We start from the raw sequence: 21,061 nt of genomic DNA, 5'->3' as shown, positions 1-21,061 counted from the left end.
TAGAGGGCAGAAATGATTCAGAAAACAGGAACCCAGTAAGAGAATTAGAGAGAAATGGAACCCCAAATGGTTGAAACAGGCTTACCAGTTACCTCCAAGAGAGAGAGAGAGAGAGAGAGAGAGAGAGAGAGAGAGAGAGAGATAGAGAGAGAGAACTACTCAGAAAACCGAACTGGAAGCAGATCCTAAACAGCGGTGACCGTCGTCGGAGCGTGGACGGCCAACAAAAACGCAAACCCAAAAGGGTTTCAATCTCTGTTCATCGTGTTCCTTCTGATACCAGTTGAAAGCCATTGAAGGTGGTGATGGTTTCTCTCTATTCAGTTTTTGTAGAGAAAGAGAAAGGGAGAAAAGAAGAAGTTACAAAGAAAATAGAGATTGAAGGAGGGACTCTACGGGCTTGTATAGAACAAATTCACCCACATGCAATAGTCATCATGAAGCCTATAGGCCTAGTTAACGTGTGTCAGATGGAATTGGTTTTTTGAATTAACCAACTTGCCGCCTGCTGTATTGCACTTCACAACTTTTAAACTTAAGGGTAATGCAGTCATTTTCCTAACAGAAGTCCTAGGGTTTTCCCGCCAGGGTTGTGGGCAGGTTAAAATTGTGGAGCTTTCTTAGGGTTTATCTAGGGTTTGAGGGCAGACCTGTACTTCATTTAAAAAAATAAGATATATTACCCATGAAACAATATTACAAATTTCCAAATTTATGAGATGGTTTAAGGATCGTTGTGGCTCGTGCTGTTGAAATGGAGGAAACTGGTAATAGAAAACTGAGTCATGGGTAATTATGGAATTTCCAATTTGTCATCATAGATTAAATTCCAAACCAGCTTTTAGTTGCCGCAAAAGCTTCATTTTCCAGCTTTTAAGAAACGCCGGTTGGGGGCTAGATCCACGTTTGGTAGAATCCCATTTGCAGTTATCCAAACACTCAAGAAAATGTTGAAACTGCGTTTCAGCCTCTAAACTCCGGTTTGAGATGGGAAAACGCTATGCCAAACAGGTACTTAAAATGAGTTAAAAGTGATTTTATGTTATATATTCAGATAAAAAAAGAGTTCAATCATAAATTTTAGACCATAGTTCGGCTAATTGGTACAAAAACTTCAAATCCCAAATCCCAAGTTAGTATAACAACAACGACCGAGTCTTATTTTAGAGATAGTAACAATAACAACTAAGTCTTATTTCATTAGGTAGAGTCAGCTATATAGATTAAATTACGCAATAATGTTATTTCATAAATCATATTTGAATCCAACTCATTGACCGCTGAATCTTTCATAACATTTTCTCTTGCAGTTTTTTTATAGATTTTCCTCAACCACTTTTGATATGACTCTCACGATTTACTACAACATATGCAAGTCTTTTCTCTGCCTATTCAGGTCTATTTTCTACTATCTTTTCTACTGTATAGGTGCTACCCCAATTCTCTCTCAAATGGTTTATTCTTAACCTTATCTCGTCTCGTCTTACCACTCATCCAACACAACATCCTCATCTCCGCTACACTTACTTGATTTTCGTGTTGATTCTTAACCATCCAATACTCTGTATCATACAACATTGTCAGTCTAACATTGTCTCGTAGAATTTTTCTTTCAACTTAAGGAGTATTTTCTTATCACGTAAAACACGTGAGACTCTTCTCCATTTCAACCACCCAGCTTGAATACGATGATTTACATCTACTTCTATTTCTCCGTCATTTTATACTATGGAGCTAAGATATTCAAAATGTGTAACTTGAGGTATGATATGATCACAAACTTTCACTTCAAAGGTATAATTACTTTGTTTTTTGATGATGTACTACATTTCATATACTATGTCTTACTTCTACTCGAGCGGAAGTCATACGCTTCTAAGGCTCATCTCCAAGTCTCTGACCTCCCATTCAATTCCTCTCTCGACTCTCCCACCATGACTACATCATTTACAAAAAGCATATACCTTGGTGCTAACTCTTGGATGTGTTTCGTAAGTACATCTAAAACTAAAGTAAAACGATAAGGACTTAGGTTGACCCATTGTCCAATCCTATTGGTATGGGAAAATCTTCGGTAGCCCTATCGTGTTTCCTCACACTAGTTGAAGCTCCCTTATACATATCCTTGATAGCTCTAATATAAGTAAACCTAACAACTTTGATTGCAAATCCTATTATACATATCCTTGATTGTCCAATCCTATTGGTATGGGAAAATCTTTGGTAGCCCTATCGTGTTTCCTCACACTAGTTGAAGCTCCCTTATACATATCCTTGATAGCTCTAATATAAGTAAACCTAACAACTTTCTTCTCTAGGGATTTCCACACGATCTCTCAAGGCACTCTATTATACACCTTCTCCAAATCAATGAAACTAATTGCAAATCTTTTTTATCCGTCTGACATCGCTTCATCACAAGTCGAAGTAAGTAGATCTCTTCCATAGTCGACCTCTCAGGCATAAAACCAAATTGGTTATCAGTAACTTAAGTTTGTTTTCTTAGTCAATTCAATCACTTTTTCTCATAATTTCATGGTATGACTCATTAGTTTAATTCTCCTATAATTCGCGCGATTTTGTATATCTCCCTTGTTCTTATATATCGAAATTAAAGTGCTTCTTCTCCATTCATTTGACATTTTTTTGTTCTCATAATCTCGTTAAAAAGTGATGGTAGTTATACTTATAGTTCCAATCCTTTCATCTGATGTTTATCATGTTAGAGTCTGGTAAGATCAAAAATCTTTCGTTAAATAAGTCGTGGAAATATTCCTCTCATCTATCCTTTATATATTTTTCCTAAACCAAAACTCTACCCTCAACATCTTTAATACACTTCACCTGATCCAAGTCTCTTGTCTTTCTTTCTGGTCCCTTAGCAAGCTTATATATAGATTTTTCTCCCTCCTTTCTACCAAAAGATTGGTATAATCCATCAAAAGCTTGAGTTCTTCTTGGCTCACTGTCTTCTTGGTCTCTTTCTTAGCTCTTGTGACACCCCGTTCTCCCAACAACGTAATATTAATTATTATAAATCGGAGTAATCACACAACGGAGTGTCACACTACTTTTCAAAAATTCATAAATAGAAAATATCTATTTATTTAAGGCCAACATAAAGAATCTTAATAAACTGCAGCGGAATAATTCTTTAAAAATATAATTTCAACCAAAATTCAACATCAATGAAAATCTTGGCACAAAGGCCCCAACATAATTCAACTTTATTTTCAACAACGATAAACTCTAATAGCAAGTCATTTCCAAAATATGTGATACATAAAAGAAATGAGAAGACATTCGCAACGATTTCCCCATCCTAGTATGTATCAGAGCCTTAGACACTTGAGCCGACCAAACCTACAAGTCATCAGTACCTGCACATTACCCACGGTCGAGGCAACATATACGCAGAAGGGGTGAGAAACTTATCCAATAATAATAATATATAATTCATCAAATTAATGAAAACAACAAAGCATATCACAACAGGCATCATTTATAATTGTATATAAGGAATACATATAGCAACAATATAATTATTTTTAGCAACAAAGAGCAGCAACAACAACAACTTCATTATCAACAACGACACCAACAACTCGACAATGCGACAACGACAACAACAACTCGACAATGCGACAACGACAACAACTAATGCATCATGCAGGTGGTACCAATCTACGCGCGTTGAATGTTAAGCATTCCAGGGCATAAGCCCCCAACAATTTGGATGGTTAAAGCATCCCAGGGCATAAGCCCCCAACAAGTTAATGATAAACATTCCAGGGCATAAGCCCCCAACGGGTTGAATGATGAACATTCCAGGGCATAAGCCCCCAACAGATGTGAGTATGCAAATGGACTCAACTTGTGTATATCAACATACAACTTCAACAACGACTACAACAACGACATATGTGCCTAAAACAATTATGACACACTCCCCAACTTCGACATCAGATGATACAACAACATCAACAACGGAAATCAACAACATAGCATATGTATAAATCAATTACCTTCATCTCAAAGTCTAAAACATCCCCCAAAAGCAATTAAGTTTTGATCAATAGAACATAAGTCAAATATCCATAAAACACCTCAACTAAATCCCTAACACTTAAGTTTGAAGTTGGGAAACCAACCATAAGTTTTTGGACTAACTTGGAATTAGTTGGGAAACCAACCATAAGTTTCTGAAGGCCCACTTGGACTATTTTCATCATAACTCAAAATCTACAAATAATTTTCTAGTCACTCCAAAGCCATTAGAAAGCTAACTCAATTATCTACAACTTTTATGTTTACACCGAAACCCAATTTTTGATCCCCTAATCACCCAAAATGAATTAGAAACATGTTTACAGGTTTATTAGACAACATAGGGGATAAAACAACATATAATCATGCAATTCAACAACAAGTTTCATCATAATTCATCATCTAACATAACTTCTCAAACCCTAAAAACCAAGAACAACAAATTCATCAATTTTCAAATTCTATATTATGATTATTGAAAGGAATCCCACCCTTACCTTAGTTTAGATGAATCAAAAGCTTACAGAATTGTTCCTCCTCTTCTCTTTGCCTCTTCTAGGTTTTCCCTTCTTCTCCCAAAAGCTTATGTTTTCTTTTGTACGTGAAAAATGTTTCTGCCTTCTCTCTATTCTATTTCCCAATAAACATAACCTCTCCTTTATTTTTCTTAACTCCCTTAAACTAACATAATTACTGATTAACTCCCATTAACCAAAATATTAATATTTTACTCCTATTTTTATTTCTCCTAATATTTCCACAAATAATAAAGTCATATTCATTTAAATAATATACAACCACATAAATCATATATTTCACATAAAATCACATATAGATATAACAAATAAAATCATATAAAAATACTCACACATCTACTAAAATATTAGAACAAAAATGGGGCGTTACAACTCTCCCCAACTTAGAGAATTTCGTCCTCGAAATATTACCTCAAGCAAACAACTCAGGATATGACTCTTGCATCTTACTCTCCAACTCCCAAGTAAGACTTTCACCAGTTGCTCCTCCCCAAACAACTCTCACTAGAGGTATCTCCTTACCTCTCAACGTCTTCACCTTGCGATCATCAATCCTCAAAGGTAAAGTCTCCACCGTAAGATTGTCTCTAACTTGCACATCATCTCTAGGAATAACATGTGAAGGATCCGCTACATACTTCCGAAGTTGCGACACATGAAACACATCATGCAAGTTCGAAAGATGTGGTGGCAAACCAACTCTATAAGCCACCGTACCAATTCTCTCAGATATCTGATAAGGACCAATAAACTTTGGAGTCAACTTCTTGGACTTCAAAGCACGACCCACACAGGTCATAGGAGTGACTCTCAAGAACACATGGTCACCCTCTTGAAACTCGAGGTCTTTCCTACGTTTGTCATGATAACTCTTTTGTCGACTCTGCGACGCTTTCATATGCTCTCTTATCATCTTGACCTTCTCCGTAGTCTGCTGAACTATTTCAGGTCCCAACACAACACTTTCACCCGACTCAAACCAACATAAAGGAGTTCTACACCTCCGACCATATAAAGCTTCGAAAGGTGCCATACCAATACTCGAATGGTAACTATTGTTGTACGTGAACTCTATCAACGGTAGGTGACTGTCCCAAGCTCCACCTTGCTCAAGCACACACACCCTCAACAAATCTTCTAATGATTGAATCGTCCTTTCCGACTGACCATCTGTTTGCGGATGATAAGCTGAACTCAACTTCAACTGAGAGCCCAAAGCTTCTTGCAAGCTCTTCCAAAATCTCGAAGTGAACCTCGGATCTCTATCCGACACAATACTCGACGGGACACCATGCAACTTCACAATATTATGAATATAAATCTCCGCCAACTGAGCTACTGAATAGGTGATATTAATCGGAATAAAATGTGCTGACTTAGTCAATCTATCGACAACAACCCAAATGGCATCATGCCCTCTTTGAGTGTTTGGTAAACTCGTCACAAAGTCCATGGAGATGCTATCCCATTTCCACTCCGGCACATCTAAAGGCGTCAACAAACCAGCAGGCTTCTGATGTTCAACTTTCGATTTCTGACAAGTCAAACAGGCATAAACAAATTGTGCGACATCACGCTTCAACCCAGGCCACCAAAACAGTTTCTTCAAGTCATGATACATCTTTGTAGCTCCCGGATGGATACTCAAGCTACTTCTGTGACTTTCTTCTAAAATCAACTTTTTCAATTCATCATTATCAGGGATACAAATCCTGCCTCGGAATCTCAACACCCCTTGATTATCAATCTGAAAATCACCATCTGTGGTCTGATTAATGACAACCTTCAAATCTACTAATTTCACATCAACTTCCTGTGCTTCTTTGATACTCTTCAAGAAATCACTATTAATTTTCAACATACCCAACTGCACACTCTGAGGTGCCAATTCACAAACAAGACTTAAGTCTCTAAACTGTTCCATCAATTCAAATTCTTTCACCATCATAGCCGACATGTGCAATGTTTTCCTACTCAAGGCATCTGCAACCATATTGGCTTTACCCGGATGATAATTCAAACCAAAATCATAATCCTTCAACAACTCTAGCCACCTTCTCTGCCTCATATTCAACTCCTTTTGATCAAATAAATATTTCAGACTTTTATGATCACTAAACACTTCAAATCTGGAACCGTACAAATAGTGTCTCCAAATTTTCAACACAAAAACCACAGCAGCCAACTCTAAATCATGCGTAGGGTAATTCTTCTCATGAATTCTCAACTGTCTAGAAGCATAAGCCACTACCTTACCATCTTGCATAAGCACACCACCTAAGCCCAACTTGGACGCATCACAATATACAACAAAAGGTTTATCTGGCTCTGGTAAAATCAAAATTGGAGCCGTCGTCAGTCTTCGCTTCAACTCATTGAAATTACTCTCACACTGAGCATCCCACACAAATGCTTTACCTTTACAGGTCAACTGAGTCAATGGAAGTGCCAACTTCGAAAATCCTTCGATAAATCTTCTGTAATAACCAGCCAAACCAAGAAAACTTCTAATCTCTGTAACTGACTTAGGAGTCTCCCATTGTGATACCGCTTCAACCTTCGACGGGTCTACAACAATTCCACTGCCATAAATAATATGGCCAAGGAAACTCACTTCACTTAACCAGAACTCGCACTTTGACAACTTTGCATACAACTTCTTTTCTTTCAGCACCTGCAAAACAATCCTCAAATACTCTGCATGCTCCTCTTCAGTCTTAAAATAAATCAAGATATCATCAATAAATACAACAAAAAACTTATCCAGAAAAGCATGAAAAATTCTGTTCATATACTCCATAAACACACCCGGCGCATTAGTAACACCGAAAGGCATCACTTTATATTCATAGTGTCCATACCGTGTCCTAAAAGCCGTCTTCTGCATATCTTCATCCTTCACCTTAATCTGATGGTAACCTGACCTCAAATCAATTTTACTAAACACACGTGCACCCACTAGCTGATCCATCAAGTCATCAATTCTCGGAAGTGGATACCTATTCTTTATCGTCACTTTATTCAACTGACGGTAATCTATGCACAGCCTCATGCTACCATCCTTCTTCTTTACCAGCAATACCGGCGCTCCCCAAGGTGAGACACTCGGTCTTACAAACTTCTTATCAAGCAATTCTTCTAACTGCTTCTTCAATTCTGCCAACTCGGAGGCTGACATACGGTAAGGAGCCATCGACACAGGCTTCGTACCCGGTACAAGATCAATCGAAAATTCAACCTCCCTCTCTGGTGGCACATCTGGAATCTCATCAGGAAAAACTTCAGGAAATTCATTCACCACGGGCAATCTATCAATTATCGACTAACTCTCTACAGACAAATACGCCATCAAGGAAAACATTAAGTTTCCATCATGCTCTAACCGCTTCAGCTGCTTGGTAGATAAAAATTCTGCTCCACTCTCTTCTTCAGCAGAAGAAAAGTACACCGTCTTTCTAAAACAATTAATATGCACATGGTTGTATTCCAACCAGTTCATACCAAGGATCACATCCATACCCGTCAATGGCAAACATACAAGATCAACTTCAAAATCTCTACCATACATGGATATAGGGCAACTCTGACAAACAAACGATGTGGTTACTGAACCCTTAGCTGGAGTTTCAACAACCATTTCCACAGGCATACTTGACATAACTAAACCCAACTTATTTGCACAATCAACAGCAATGAAACAATGTGTAGCACCAGTATCAATAATAGCAATTAAAGGAGTACCATTAAAGAAACAAGTACCTCTGATAAGTCGATCTTCATTAGCCGTTTGTGTACCGACCAATGCAAACACCTTTCCACTAGTTTGAGTCTTCTTAGGATTCTTGCATTGAGAACTAATATGAACCTCTTCATCACAATTGAAGCAAACCATGTCACCACGCTTGCACTCAGCCATCATATGCCCTTTCTTGCCACAACGATGACACTTCTTCTCATCCCGTTGAGTACATGCATTACTCTTGTGGCCTTTCTCACCACACTTGTAGCAAACTATCTCAGCTTGAACATCTCTTCCCTTGGGTCTTCTTTCCTCAGGCATCCTTTGTTTGCCCTTGTCAGCAGGGGCACTGTAAGGCTTCGGACGACTCTGCTGTCCCTTACCCCTACGGTCACTCATCACCTTGTAGTGAGCTTTGGTATCATCTTCATAGATTCTGCATCTGCTCACCAAAGCAGAAAAGTCACGGATCTGTTGGTAACCAATGGCCCGCTTAATATCAGCACGCAGACCATTCTCAAACTTTATGCACTTAGAAAATTCAGCATTGTCTCCAGTATAGTGTGGATAGAACTGAGCCAGCTCCACAAACTTGGCTGCATACTCTGTCACCGACATGTTTCCTTGCTTCAGCTCAAGGAACTCAATCTCTTTTCTTCCGCGAACATCCTCAGGGAAATATCTGTTTAGGAACTCTCTCCTAAACACAGCCCAAGTCACAACTGCATCACCTTGCTCTAATTCAGGTAAGAGACTCACCCACCAGTCATCAGCTTCCTCAGCTAGCATGTGCGTACCAAAACGTACCTTCTGGTCATCAGTACATTGCATAACCCTGAAAACTCTTTCAACTTCTTTGAGCCATGTCTGTGCACCATCAGGGTCGTACCTTCCTTTGAAGGTAGGAGGATGATTCCTCAGAAAGGCCTCCAACATTCTTACGTCAGCATTAACACCAGCACCAACATTTTGTTGTTGTCCTATAGCTTGGGCTACAGCTTCCAACGCAGCAGCCACCGCAGCATCGTTTCTTCCAGCCATTCTATTTCTCTTGTAACAGATAATATTCGCAGCCTCCAGGTCTCTACTCTACATAACAACAAAAATCAGCACAACTAAGACAATATAAATTGTCAAACAACTCTACATGGCTCGACACGACTCTACTAATTGGCCGGACGGACCGACCTGCTCTGATACCAATTGTGACACCCCGTTCTCCCAACAATGTAATATTAATTATTATAAATCGGAGTAATCACACAACGGAGTGTCACACTACTTTTCAAAAATTCATAAATAGAAAATATCTATTTATTTAAGGCCAACATAAAGAATCTTAATAAACTGCAGCGGAATAATTCTTTAAAAATATAATTTCAACCAAAATTCAACATCAATGAAAATCTTGGCACAAAGGCCCCAACATAATTCAACTTTATTTTTAACAACGATAAACTCTAATAGCGAGTCTTTTCCAAAATATGTGATACATAAAAGAAATGAGAAGACATTCGCAACGATTTCCCCATCCTAGTATGTATCAGAGCCCTAGACACTTGAGCCGACCAAACCTACAAGTCATCAGTACCTGCACATTACCCACGGTCGAGGCAACATATACGCAGAAGGGGTGAGAAACTTATCCAATAATAATAATATATAATTCATCAAATTAATGAAAACAACAAAGCATATCACAACAGACATCATTTATAATTGTATATAAGGAATACATATAGCAACAATATAATTATTTTTAGCAACAAAGAGCAGCAACAACAACTTCAATATCAACAACGACACCAACAACTCGACAATGCGACAACGACAACAACAACTCGACAATGCGACAACGACAACGACTAATGCATCATGCAGGTGGTACCAATCTACGCGCGTTGAATGCTAAGCATTCCAGGGCATAAGCCCCTAACAATTTGGATGGTTAAAGCATCCCAGGGCATAAGCCCCCAACAAGTGAATGATGAACATTCCAGGGCATAAGCCCCCAACAGATGTGAGTATGCAAATGGACTCAACTTGTGTATATCAACATACAACTTCAACAACGACTACAACAACGACATATGTGCCTCAAACAATTATGACACACTCCCCAACTTCGACATCAGATGATACAACAACATCAACAACGGAAATCAACAACATAGCATATGTATAAATCAATTACCTTCATCTCAAAGTCTAAAACATCCCCCAAAAGCAATTAAGTTTTGATCAATAGAACATAAGTCAAATATCCATAAAACACCTCAACTAAATCCCTAACACTTAAGTTTGAAGTTGGGAAACCAACCATAAGTTTTTGGACTAACTTGGGATTAGTTGGGAAACCAACCATAAGTTTCTGAAGGCCCACTTGGACTATTTTCATCATAACTCAAAATCTACAGATAATTTTCTAGTCACTCCAAAGCCATTAGAAAGCTAACTCAATTATCTACAACTTTTATGTTTACACCGAAAGCTAATTCAAAACAGAAACGGGTGAAAAAGATGCAAGAACGCGAAACAGGGAAAGCTGTCAAATCGGAGTACGATTTGGAAAATCGGAGTACGATTTTCTGGGTCAAAATTTGCATTTTCATTCGTAAATAATCGGAGCACGATTTGGCAAAATCGGAGCACGATTTGGCACAGGCTATTACGATTTTTGCACCATTTTTCACCCCAAAACCCAATTTTTGATCCCCTAATCACCCAAAATGAATTAGAAACATGTTTACAGGTTTATTAGACAACATAGGGGATAAAACAACATATAATCATGCAATTCAACAACAAGTTTCATCATAATTCATCATCTAACATAACTTCTCAAACCCTAAAAACCAAGAACAACAAATTCATCAATTTTCAAATTCTATATTATGATTATTGAAAGGAATCCCACCCTTACCTTAGTTTAGATGAATCAAAAGCTTACAGAATTGTTCCTCCTCTTCTCTTTGCCTCTTCTAGGTTTTCCCTTCTTCTCCCAAAAGCTTATGTTTTCTTTTGTACGTGAAAAATGTTTCTGCCTTCTCTCTATTCTATTTCCCAATAAACATAACCTCTCCTTTATTTTTCTTAACTCCCTTAAACTAACATAATTACTGATTAACTCCCATTAACCAAAATATTAATATTTTACTCCTATTTTTATTTCTCCTAATATTTCCACAAATAATAAAGTCATATTAATTTAAATAATATACAACCACATAAATCATATATTTCACATAAAATCACATATAGATATAATAAATAAAATCATATAAAAATACTCACACATCTACTAAAATATTAGAACAAAAATGGGGCGTTACAACTCTCCTATATTTATCCCAAGATTCATCATTTTTACACGTAGACGAATCTTTAAAACATTCTCTTTTGATTCGAACTTTACCGTGAACACCGTAATTCCACCACCAATATTCTTTACCCCTAGGTGCAAAACCTCTTGATTCTCCCAACGTCTCTTTTGCTATTTTTTTAATCTCATGCGCCATTTTGTCCCGAATATCATTTGTGCTTCCTTGTGGTTGTTTGAAACCTCCCTCTAAGATCTTGTGTTGGAAAAATCTTTTGTTTTTCACCCTTTAAATTCCACCACTTGATTCGTTGAGTCCCATTGTGGCTTCTTCTCTCCGCACTCCTCTTAACTTGTACATCCATAACCAGTACCCTATGTTGGGTGGTTAGTCTCTCTCTAAGTATGACTTTACAATCCAAATAAATATTCATGTGTGATTTCCTAATAAAAAAGAAATTTATCTAAGAACATGTCACCTCACTCTTGTAAGTGATAAAATGCTTCTCTTTTTCCTAATGACAATGGGATAAAAAATCTAAATATGCCAATATGAACTTAATGTTTCTAAAATCACCTTTTATTTCATAAAGTGAATATTAACATACATATAATTAAAGATTTTTTTCCCATACAAACACACATAATTAAAGATTTTCAATGCCATAAATTATTTTAGAATATTGTTAAATTGTCTAATCCATACGTTTAATGGACTAAATTGGTGATTTTTGCTAAGAATCAAACATATTTATTCATCAAACTACTACAAAGTCATGGAATGGAAGCATCCACAGCTTGAAAATGCTTGGAATTCTTTGGACGTCTTTTTGTGCGTGGGTGGGGGGTGAAGTAGTTACTCAGGTATATAATTTCACAACATGTTGCATCTTTTTTTATTGATAATCACAATATTACATTTGATTCGAGTGATGTAGCAAATTATCCTTATTTCTTAAGAGGAGGAGCTTATACAAAAAGAGAAGGAAAAAATACTAAATAAATATTTGAAATTTTACAAGTAGTATATACATGATTATCATTATTGTCACTATCATAATTCTGAGTTGGGGTTATGAGGATTGTCACATTGAGTGAACATTTTCTTGATGGCATCTTCCTTTTTATCAATGAAGTTAAAGAAGTTAACAACAACCCGCGAACAATGACTTTCCGATTGTTCTGACGATGAAGCAACCACATCCTTTTGACTTTGTTTGAAGCCAACATATTGGCTAACCATTCGCAGCAGAAACAGAACAAGCGCGACGACAGAGATGATGCCGCTCGAGAGATATAGACCCCAAAAGCTGCTCAGGTGAAGTTGGTCAGGTTTAGAGTCGCGTTTCCTTTCACCGGGACAACCCATCTTACAAAACCATTTCTCATGTATCTTTTGAAGCTCTCCACTTTCGGCTAGTTTTAGAATTGCTGTTGACATGTCAAGTGCAAGAGGAGATTCTCTTTGAAAAGCCTGAAATGTTGTTGCACAATAAGTTAGGAAGTGCCACAAATAAGCATTTCATAACAAAAATAATTAAGATCACCAAGAAGTTTTAAAGTGTTCATTGTTCCGAACCTGTTAGAATAGCACACCTGACTCTAAGTAAACAGATAATTAAACGAATGAGAACACAACAACTGATCATGGAGTTCGGTCAATTGTGCGTATGACTCTGACAACAGAGTGATCGTTGTAGTTTTCTATTATGCAATGCTTAGGGCTACAAAGTTGTGTTTAAATACTATGGACCAAATTGCAGGGTTGCATAATAGTTTTCTATGATGCAATACTCGCTACGCTTGAGAGTATGTTATTACTTGATGAATGAAAAATAAACTTTCTGAATTAACTCATATCATTAATCAATTGATTGAACCAAAGATTACCAAGGATTATAAATAAGATGAATAACTCCCAATATCCCTTAACAAACAATAACAGAAACAAACCGAACTAAACTACCTTATAACTAACCAATGAATGATAAGAAAAAAGTTTATCAACAAACTACTTATCAAATATACGACCACATATCAGCGAATATGAGTCATACACAACAGAATTACCAGATAATGAAAACATAATGTTATATTAGCAGAACTGCATGACATATCCCGCAATTCTGTCTTGGATTATTTTAATAAAAGATTTGTAGCACAAAGATAGGCCTTTGTATCAAAATAGTTTTGAGGCATATAAAACATTGGGAAAAAAAATGTTAGAATTTTTCCTATTAAAAACGTACATCCCTAACAATCTATTCTACCACTGATGTAGGGAAATCTGAAGCACTTCATTTTAATGTAGATAATTACTTTGAAGATCTAGTTAGATAGCACTTACAAATCCCCAACTGCTTCTAGTAAACGGCTGACCGATAATACCGAAATCAGTTTCTTTTGACAGAAATAACTCAACATACGGAAGCTCATCTACGATAGCTGCTACACCACCACCGGACGGTCCATTCCGAAGTGCTACAGCATATTCCTCAGGCGAGCCTAAAGAAACAAGTCTTGAACTTGATACATAAAGATTATCTGTCAGATAGCTGTAAGCAAATGACCCTACTTGGTATCCAATAGGCCAGTTACTTGCAATCAAACTATCGATTCCTGTGATCGGCGACGATAGCTGCTCCACTGTGAGAATTGAAGTCAAGCTTGCTGTATAGCTAGCAGTGATCACCATCAGTAGGAAAAGCCATACTATCAACACCATTTTAGAAAGTGAGCTTACGGTATTATCTGATTTGAAGACAATGCGAGAGTTTGTTAGATTGATGTGTAAGAAACGAAATTAGCATAGTTGAATAAGATTATCTGTGCATGATGCAAGTAAAAGACACCAGCTGACTAGAGGCCTGTTTGAATTGACTTATTTAAGTTTATCAACTGATATAAGCACTTTTGAGACTGTTTGGAAGGGTATTGAAATAGCTTATGACCTGTTCATAAATTGTTTTTGGCTTAACTCCACACACTCTCCAAGATAACTTATGAAAACAACTTATAACTTATATGAAAACAGTTTGACTTTATTTTATCTTTTGTTCTAGAAATACTTTATAAATAAGCACTTATCTAATAAGCCCTTCTGCTATAAGTGTTTAATTAAATTGTTATCCAAACAAGACCTAGCATTGTTGCATTGACTACTATAAATGAAGCTTCTATGTAGAAAACTAAAAATGCACTAATTCAAGTACAAATATATGATGACCTCTAGAAAGAAAGAAAAAAAGGCAATAAAGGAACTATTAGAGTTTGGAGTTTTTCTTACTATTTGTCTTAAACAGGGTTGAGAGGCTGAACCTGAAAAAGAAATAAAATGCAGAATTAGAATCTTAAACACAAGATAATCAAAATAATTATATAGGAAAATTGCATGAAGTTACTAAAAATGGCTTACATAAACATTGTTACAAGTTGTCTCTTAGGAGGACCACGAAAGTCATCGTTGACTCGGTGTTCAAGAATCCATATAACCACTCCGATCATCATAAATGATGCAACAATAATACACCACATATCTGCAGAGAATGGTTTAAGGAATACCCAAGCATTTGATTTTGAACTGTTGATAGGAGCCACTATAACAAGGCTTGACGATGCAAAAGGCTGAGAAAAGTCCGCAATTTTTGTGCGGTTTGTAACAATTGCAATGTCTCCAACAACTGCATCATATACCTGTAACAAACTTTCATATAAAAGCATTGTTGTTGAACACATAAAAGCACGATTTCACGAATGACTAGTATCTAATAAATTATTGATTAGCGAATTTTGAGACAACTTTATTTTTCATGGCAAGTCTTCACTTACATTTTCATCAAGCTTTTTGACAAGTGCATCATAATTTGGATTTGCTTTACCGTTTCCAACAGGCTTGAATACATAAGGAATTTCGTATGGAATAAATTCCAAGGCTTTCTTGAAGATATCGATACAATACCCTTGCATCTGATGACTCTCTTGCACTTCAGTTACAAATTCAACAAAACTTGCTCTCTTTGGCACTCCAATTCTCAGCGGTTTCGCATTATCAGCAATCACCCAGCCGCGTGGTCGTTCTGTTTTCCCACCTGGCCAAGTTATATTGCCAAGCTTCTGATCTACGGAAACCCTGCGATGTTTCTTTTTCGCAAGAACTTCGGGAGGTACAACTGAAAATCCTGAATGATTAGACCAATAACCAACCCTATTAATTTTCATCTGATTGATATTGATAATATCATAGCCACTACTAATGATATTTCTGTCCGAACTAAACCGAATTTGACCACTCAGGCCCCTAAAATTTGACTGTAATAATATGTTAACAAGATCAGATCCACCAGCGAAGACTTTGAGCTTCTCAAGCTGAATACCAATTCCTTCCGTATGCGGTACCATATTGTTTTCATGAAGAGAGAAAGTAATGTTATTATATACTTCCAAAAATTTATCAATTGAATGTGCAACTGTCCAAACTGTATCATAAGCGAAAAATCCATAGGAGTTCAAACTTGTATTTGCTGCACCTTTTTGCATTTTTTTCCATCGAGAAATAAAATCTCTTTTCTTTCTAGAATCGGGAACGTGTTGACGAAGAGCAACAACTCCTTCGACAACGCTAAGAGAGTTCTGATTCGCTGGCGAAACTGAATGTAAGGTAGCAGAGAGCCAATCTGTGGCAAGCCATACGTAGTCACTAGTCATCATTTGAAGTTTACGAGCAATGGAAAAAATTCTCAATCTCGGATCTGGGTTAACATGAACGACAAAAACACGAGGACTATATACTCTGGATTGATTGAGCAACTTAGTGATTTCATCTAGATCGTAGTGAATACTTAAAGCTAGTTTGTGAGCTAGTTTCAATCTCCTGTTTTCAAGTTCATCGCTCAAAGCAGATATTCCGTTTCTTCCATAGTCATCATCCAAGAATATAACAATGACCTCTTTCCATCCGTTAAAGTCGATCAGATTGGCCATTGCGGCCATTTGCTCTGAGTCATTTTGTATGGTACGGAAAAAGAGAGGAAATTGAAGGGATGATAGGGTTGGATCAGTTGCAGCATATGAAATAAGGGGAACATGGACTGCATCGGCTATTTGAGAAATCGAATGAGCTATGGCAGATGATTGTGGACCAATTATGGCTGCAACCCCTTGCTCAAGTACTTGAAAAGCTGTCAACAGATAATGTTCAAATCAGATGGTAGAAATTATACAAATCCAAATTTAAATTTGGAAAAATTCTCATCCAAAGAGTAATAACTATGTTGCACCAACACTTCACATTAAAGGCACGCATGGTAACGTCCAAATATTTTGCGTTCTCAAATTATTACTGGTGTCAACGTGTCAGTGTCATCTATTTGTCGGTGCTTCATAGGTAATAAAGCTTGATCCAATCCAACAGAATAGACAAATTTAGATATTGACTGAGAGTTTAAGAGGAAACAAGTCAACAACATAAGAAACTAACAGACAGATTTGAAGCTTAAACTTCGAAACGGCAAAAAGGTCAGGAATTTCTTGTTCCACTACATCTTAAAACTCTAATAAATAAATAACATAATTAGACTAAATCCTAAAAGAAAATAAAAATCAACATATTAAAGTAGCATAATCTAATCATCAAAAACATTGTCTCTAACATAAACTTACTATATACTAGTAAATATCAAACTTCACATTTTTATATCATATAAACTTAAAAACCAATAAAGAGAGAAAGAACAAGAAAAATGTTAAGGTTGAAGCTTGTTACCTCCAGTTGATCCAAGAAAAGCATTACACATACCATCCTTCATTATCAAGTTGAGATTAGTCTCACTAAGAATTGTTGGGTCAGAATTGATATCAGAAACAGCCATTTCCATAGCCACCTTTGCAACTCTACCTATGACTGAATCAAAGGTGAAAACTGCTCCAATGTTCACACTTTCAGGCCTTTCACTATGACCAAAACTACAAACTAAAATTACCCAAATCCAAATCATAAGGTACAAAACCATAAAGTGCTTCATTTTTTACTCAATTTTCAAGCAACCCAAACAAATTTTTACAATAATGATTAAAACTTGTTCATACCCAACTTCTGAAAGAAGTGAAAAGTTATTGAAATGGAATAAAGATTACATTTTGATGAGGTGAGAAAAGTTGGTAAAAGCACTAATACAAAACCCAACAAGTGCAAAAAGGTGTTTTGAGAGCATCTCCGATGGGGAGTCCTTACTTAACAAGGACCACTCCCCGTTAAGGACTCTCTATTGGAGGAAGAAAAATTGAGTCCCCGTTAAGGAACGGGCAACTATATAAGGACCCTCTCTCTCCTGGGTAACTAACGGGTCCCACATTTAAAAAAGTAATAAAATGTGTACTACTTGGTCCCACTTGCATAAAGAAGTAATAAAATGTGTACTACTTGGTCCCACTTGCATAAAGAAGTAATAAAATGTGTAGTATTTGGTCCCACTTGTAACAATGTTTTAAAAATAAGTGTCGTTTTAGGTGTTTACACACATGTAAGAAATGCAATGATTAAAAGAAAGAGAATGATTATTTTACCAAATTATCCTTATCTATTAGTTAGTTTTAAAAGTAATATTTTGGAAGTAGTGTGTTGAGTATTAATTGGAGGGTACAATTGAAAAGAAAAAATTATTATTGCATTGGAAACTGAGAACGACACTCATTTTGAAACAATTTTTTTGGCTAAAACGACACTCATTTTGAAACGGAGGGAGTAATAAATAAACTAGTCTCATCAAGTGGTTGCATAGATTACATTAATTGAGTCAACAAAAATTACTCATTTTAATACTTTTTCAACTTTATTATGGAAAAATAAGTTTGTGTCAAAAAACAACCGTGAACCATTACTTAAAATATCAGAAATTTTAAATATGATAGATGATGTTATTTGCAAATAAAAATTCATGACCTTGTTATATTCGACATTTAATATAATCACGATTAAAATGGTGATTTGATTAATATTGGTTTAATAAGAGCTACATATTCATTTTTCTCTATTAGCATCAATCACTAAGAAAGGATGTATGTTGTCGTTGGAGTTTTAAACATTTTTAAGTACTAGATCGAAGATAATCCATATTAAAAAAAAATCTATAATGATAATGTAAATTCTATCATTTTTTAAAATGAGCCTTATATAAGGTGGTAGAAAATTATCATAAATACACTAGTAGGATTGATACGAATTTTATGCGTATTACAGATAAAGTAAAATATATTTGAGATATTGTTAAACGATAAATCTATGTGCGGACATATTTTTAAGTCGAAATTTAAACTTTAGTTTGTAAGAAAGCGACCGACTTCGTTCCCTAAACTAAACATATGTTGGTTACTTTTGTTTTTTGTTGGAACACTATTTGTTAACTTGATTACATTTTTTATAATTTAAAATGCCAAATAGGATAACAAACAAATATTCTAAATGTTTGCAGCCATTGGACCATTGTATTATGATATTTCCCTCGTGGTCACAAAAATGATTGTAGTAGTTGACACCGATGGATGGAACACAAATTCAACCCCCCTTTAAGTGCGTTACAAGAAGTTGCGTTGAAAGACATAAATTCATGTTTTGTGTTTATCATGTGAAAAGTGTATGGCTGCTCAGATAATGAGAAAAAGATGGAAGACTCGTTTTAATCTCTTCCATTAAAATTAGTGTAAGGGTTCCCAAAATTAATATAATAAATAGATAATTGTAAAATTAATTACAAAGATGAGAAATCAATTAAAATTGACATTCTTAATACATAAAAGCATTAAGAATAGGACAGTGCTATATGGTGCGAAACATTTTGTGCGAATAGTGACGAACCCGTGTATTGGATGCACTATACTGTGACTCTTTAATTGTAAGCTAATAACATAACACTCACTTTACGGAATACGCACAGGAGTGGTTACAGTCAAAATTAATTTTTAATTAATAATAATACTATAATAGTTCCATATAAAGGAATACATGGGTGGGTGGGTGGAAACAAAACTAGTGAATATAACATTTTCGTTGAATTTCGTTTCAAATGTTTCGCATTAAAAAGCATTTCCCTTAAGAAGGACAGTGCTATATGGTGCGAAACATTTTGTGCGAATAGTGACGAACCCGTGTATTGGATGCACTATACTGTGACTCTTTAATTGTAAGCTAATAACATAACACTCACTTTACGGAATACACACGGGAGTGGTTTTAGTCAAAATTAATTTTTAATTAATAATAATACTATAATAGTTCCATATAAAGGAATACATGGGTGGGTGGAAACAAAACTAGTGAATATAACATTTTCGTTGAATTTTGTTTCAAATGTTTCGCACTAAAAAGCATTTCCCTTAAGAAGGACAGTGCTATATGGTGCGAAACATTTTGTGCGAATAGTGACGAACCCGTGTATTGGATGCACTATACTGTGACTCTTTAATTGTAAGCTAATAACATAACACTCACTTTACGGAATACACACGGGAGTGGTTACAGTCAAAATTAATTTTTAATTAATAATAATACTATAATAGTTCCATATAAAGGAATACATGGGTGGGTGGAAACAAAACTAGTGAATATAACATTTTCGTTGAATTTCGTTTCAAATGTTTCGCACTAAAAAGCATTTCCCTTAAGAAGGACAATGCTATATCGAAATAATTCCCACGAGGGTATCACAAAACCGAATTCAACCAATGAGAAAGCTAGCTTCAGCAGAATTCAGAGGTCATATGGAAAAGTAAATAAATAATGACTTTGTGGAACACACGTTGCTATGCTTAGGGAAATTCCAATTTGCTATAATTAGCATTACACTTTTCTTAATATCTAAATTGATAATCATTTCTCTATTGATGCACAATCCAAACTTTTTTGATTTCAGGGTCATTATCCATATATTCACTTATCTCAACCAATTATATTTTGCCAAGTGTAATTTTTTATATGTCATTTTGAATCATAACATGTGGCATCTCATTTTAATCCTTTACAAAAATAAATCGGGTCAATTTAGTCCATCAACCAATATCCTTTACTAAAAACTAAGAGATACTAGTTAGAGACATTTGTTCGTTCTCTTGTCAATTTTGTGGCTAACCCTATGTTTCTGATCCTCCCTAACAGGGAATTAGGGATCAAGGTGATCCTCACTTTTCAATTGGGACATCATCTATAAAATGCTTTGTTTGTGACATCAGTGACTAAGCATGTGTTTGGTATTACATTGGATGTGTCAGAATCACGTTGATCTACTGCTGTTTATGAAAAATCACGATCAGTCATCATGATTCTGCCATACCTATCAATCATACATTAAAGCAAACGGAGGAGCCAAATATCAACGAGACACTTACAAACTTGAACCAAAATACCTTTACTGAGTTATCTCAAAGGTCTCA

General features: G+C 35.9%; 2 protein-coding genes across 2 annotated transcripts; both read right to left on the bottom strand.

Moving 5' to 3' along the window:
• Nucleotides 1-7,898: 7,898 nt before the first annotated feature.
• LOC146950365 (uncharacterized) lies at nucleotides 7,899-11,840 on the bottom strand. Its single transcript, XM_085748634.1, has 5 exons — nucleotides 11,733-11,840; nucleotides 9,329-9,411; nucleotides 8,343-8,764; nucleotides 8,122-8,243; nucleotides 7,899-7,913 (listed from the first exon to the last, which is right to left on the bottom strand). The coding sequence occupies exons 1-5, from the start codon at nucleotides 11,838-11,840 to the stop codon at nucleotides 7,899-7,901; spliced, it is 750 nt and encodes a 249-aa protein (XP_085604760.1).
• A 667-nt stretch (nucleotides 11,841-12,507) lies between these two features.
• On the bottom strand, nucleotides 12,508-17,813 carry GLR5 (glutamate receptor 5). Its single transcript, XM_085746283.1, has 6 exons — nucleotides 17,403-17,813; nucleotides 15,470-16,818; nucleotides 15,057-15,334; nucleotides 14,928-14,959; nucleotides 13,989-14,392; nucleotides 12,508-13,115 (listed from the first exon to the last, which is right to left on the bottom strand). Exons 1-6 carry the CDS (start codon nucleotides 17,659-17,661, stop codon nucleotides 12,696-12,698), a joined length of 2,742 nt encoding a protein of 913 aa, XP_085602409.1. The 5' UTR covers nucleotides 17,662-17,813; the 3' UTR covers nucleotides 12,508-12,695.
• Nucleotides 17,814-21,061: the final 3,248 nt, after the last annotated feature.

Source organism: Medicago sativa, chromosome 2 (assembly GCF_051527215.1).
Source record: "Medicago sativa cultivar Bolivia chromosome 2, Bolivia_mono, whole genome shotgun sequence".
In the NCBI taxonomy this organism is placed as follows: domain Eukaryota; kingdom Viridiplantae; phylum Streptophyta; class Magnoliopsida; order Fabales; family Fabaceae; genus Medicago; species Medicago sativa.
Note: the sequence above shows the minus strand (reverse complement) of the source record. Positions and strands in the feature narration are given on the sequence as shown.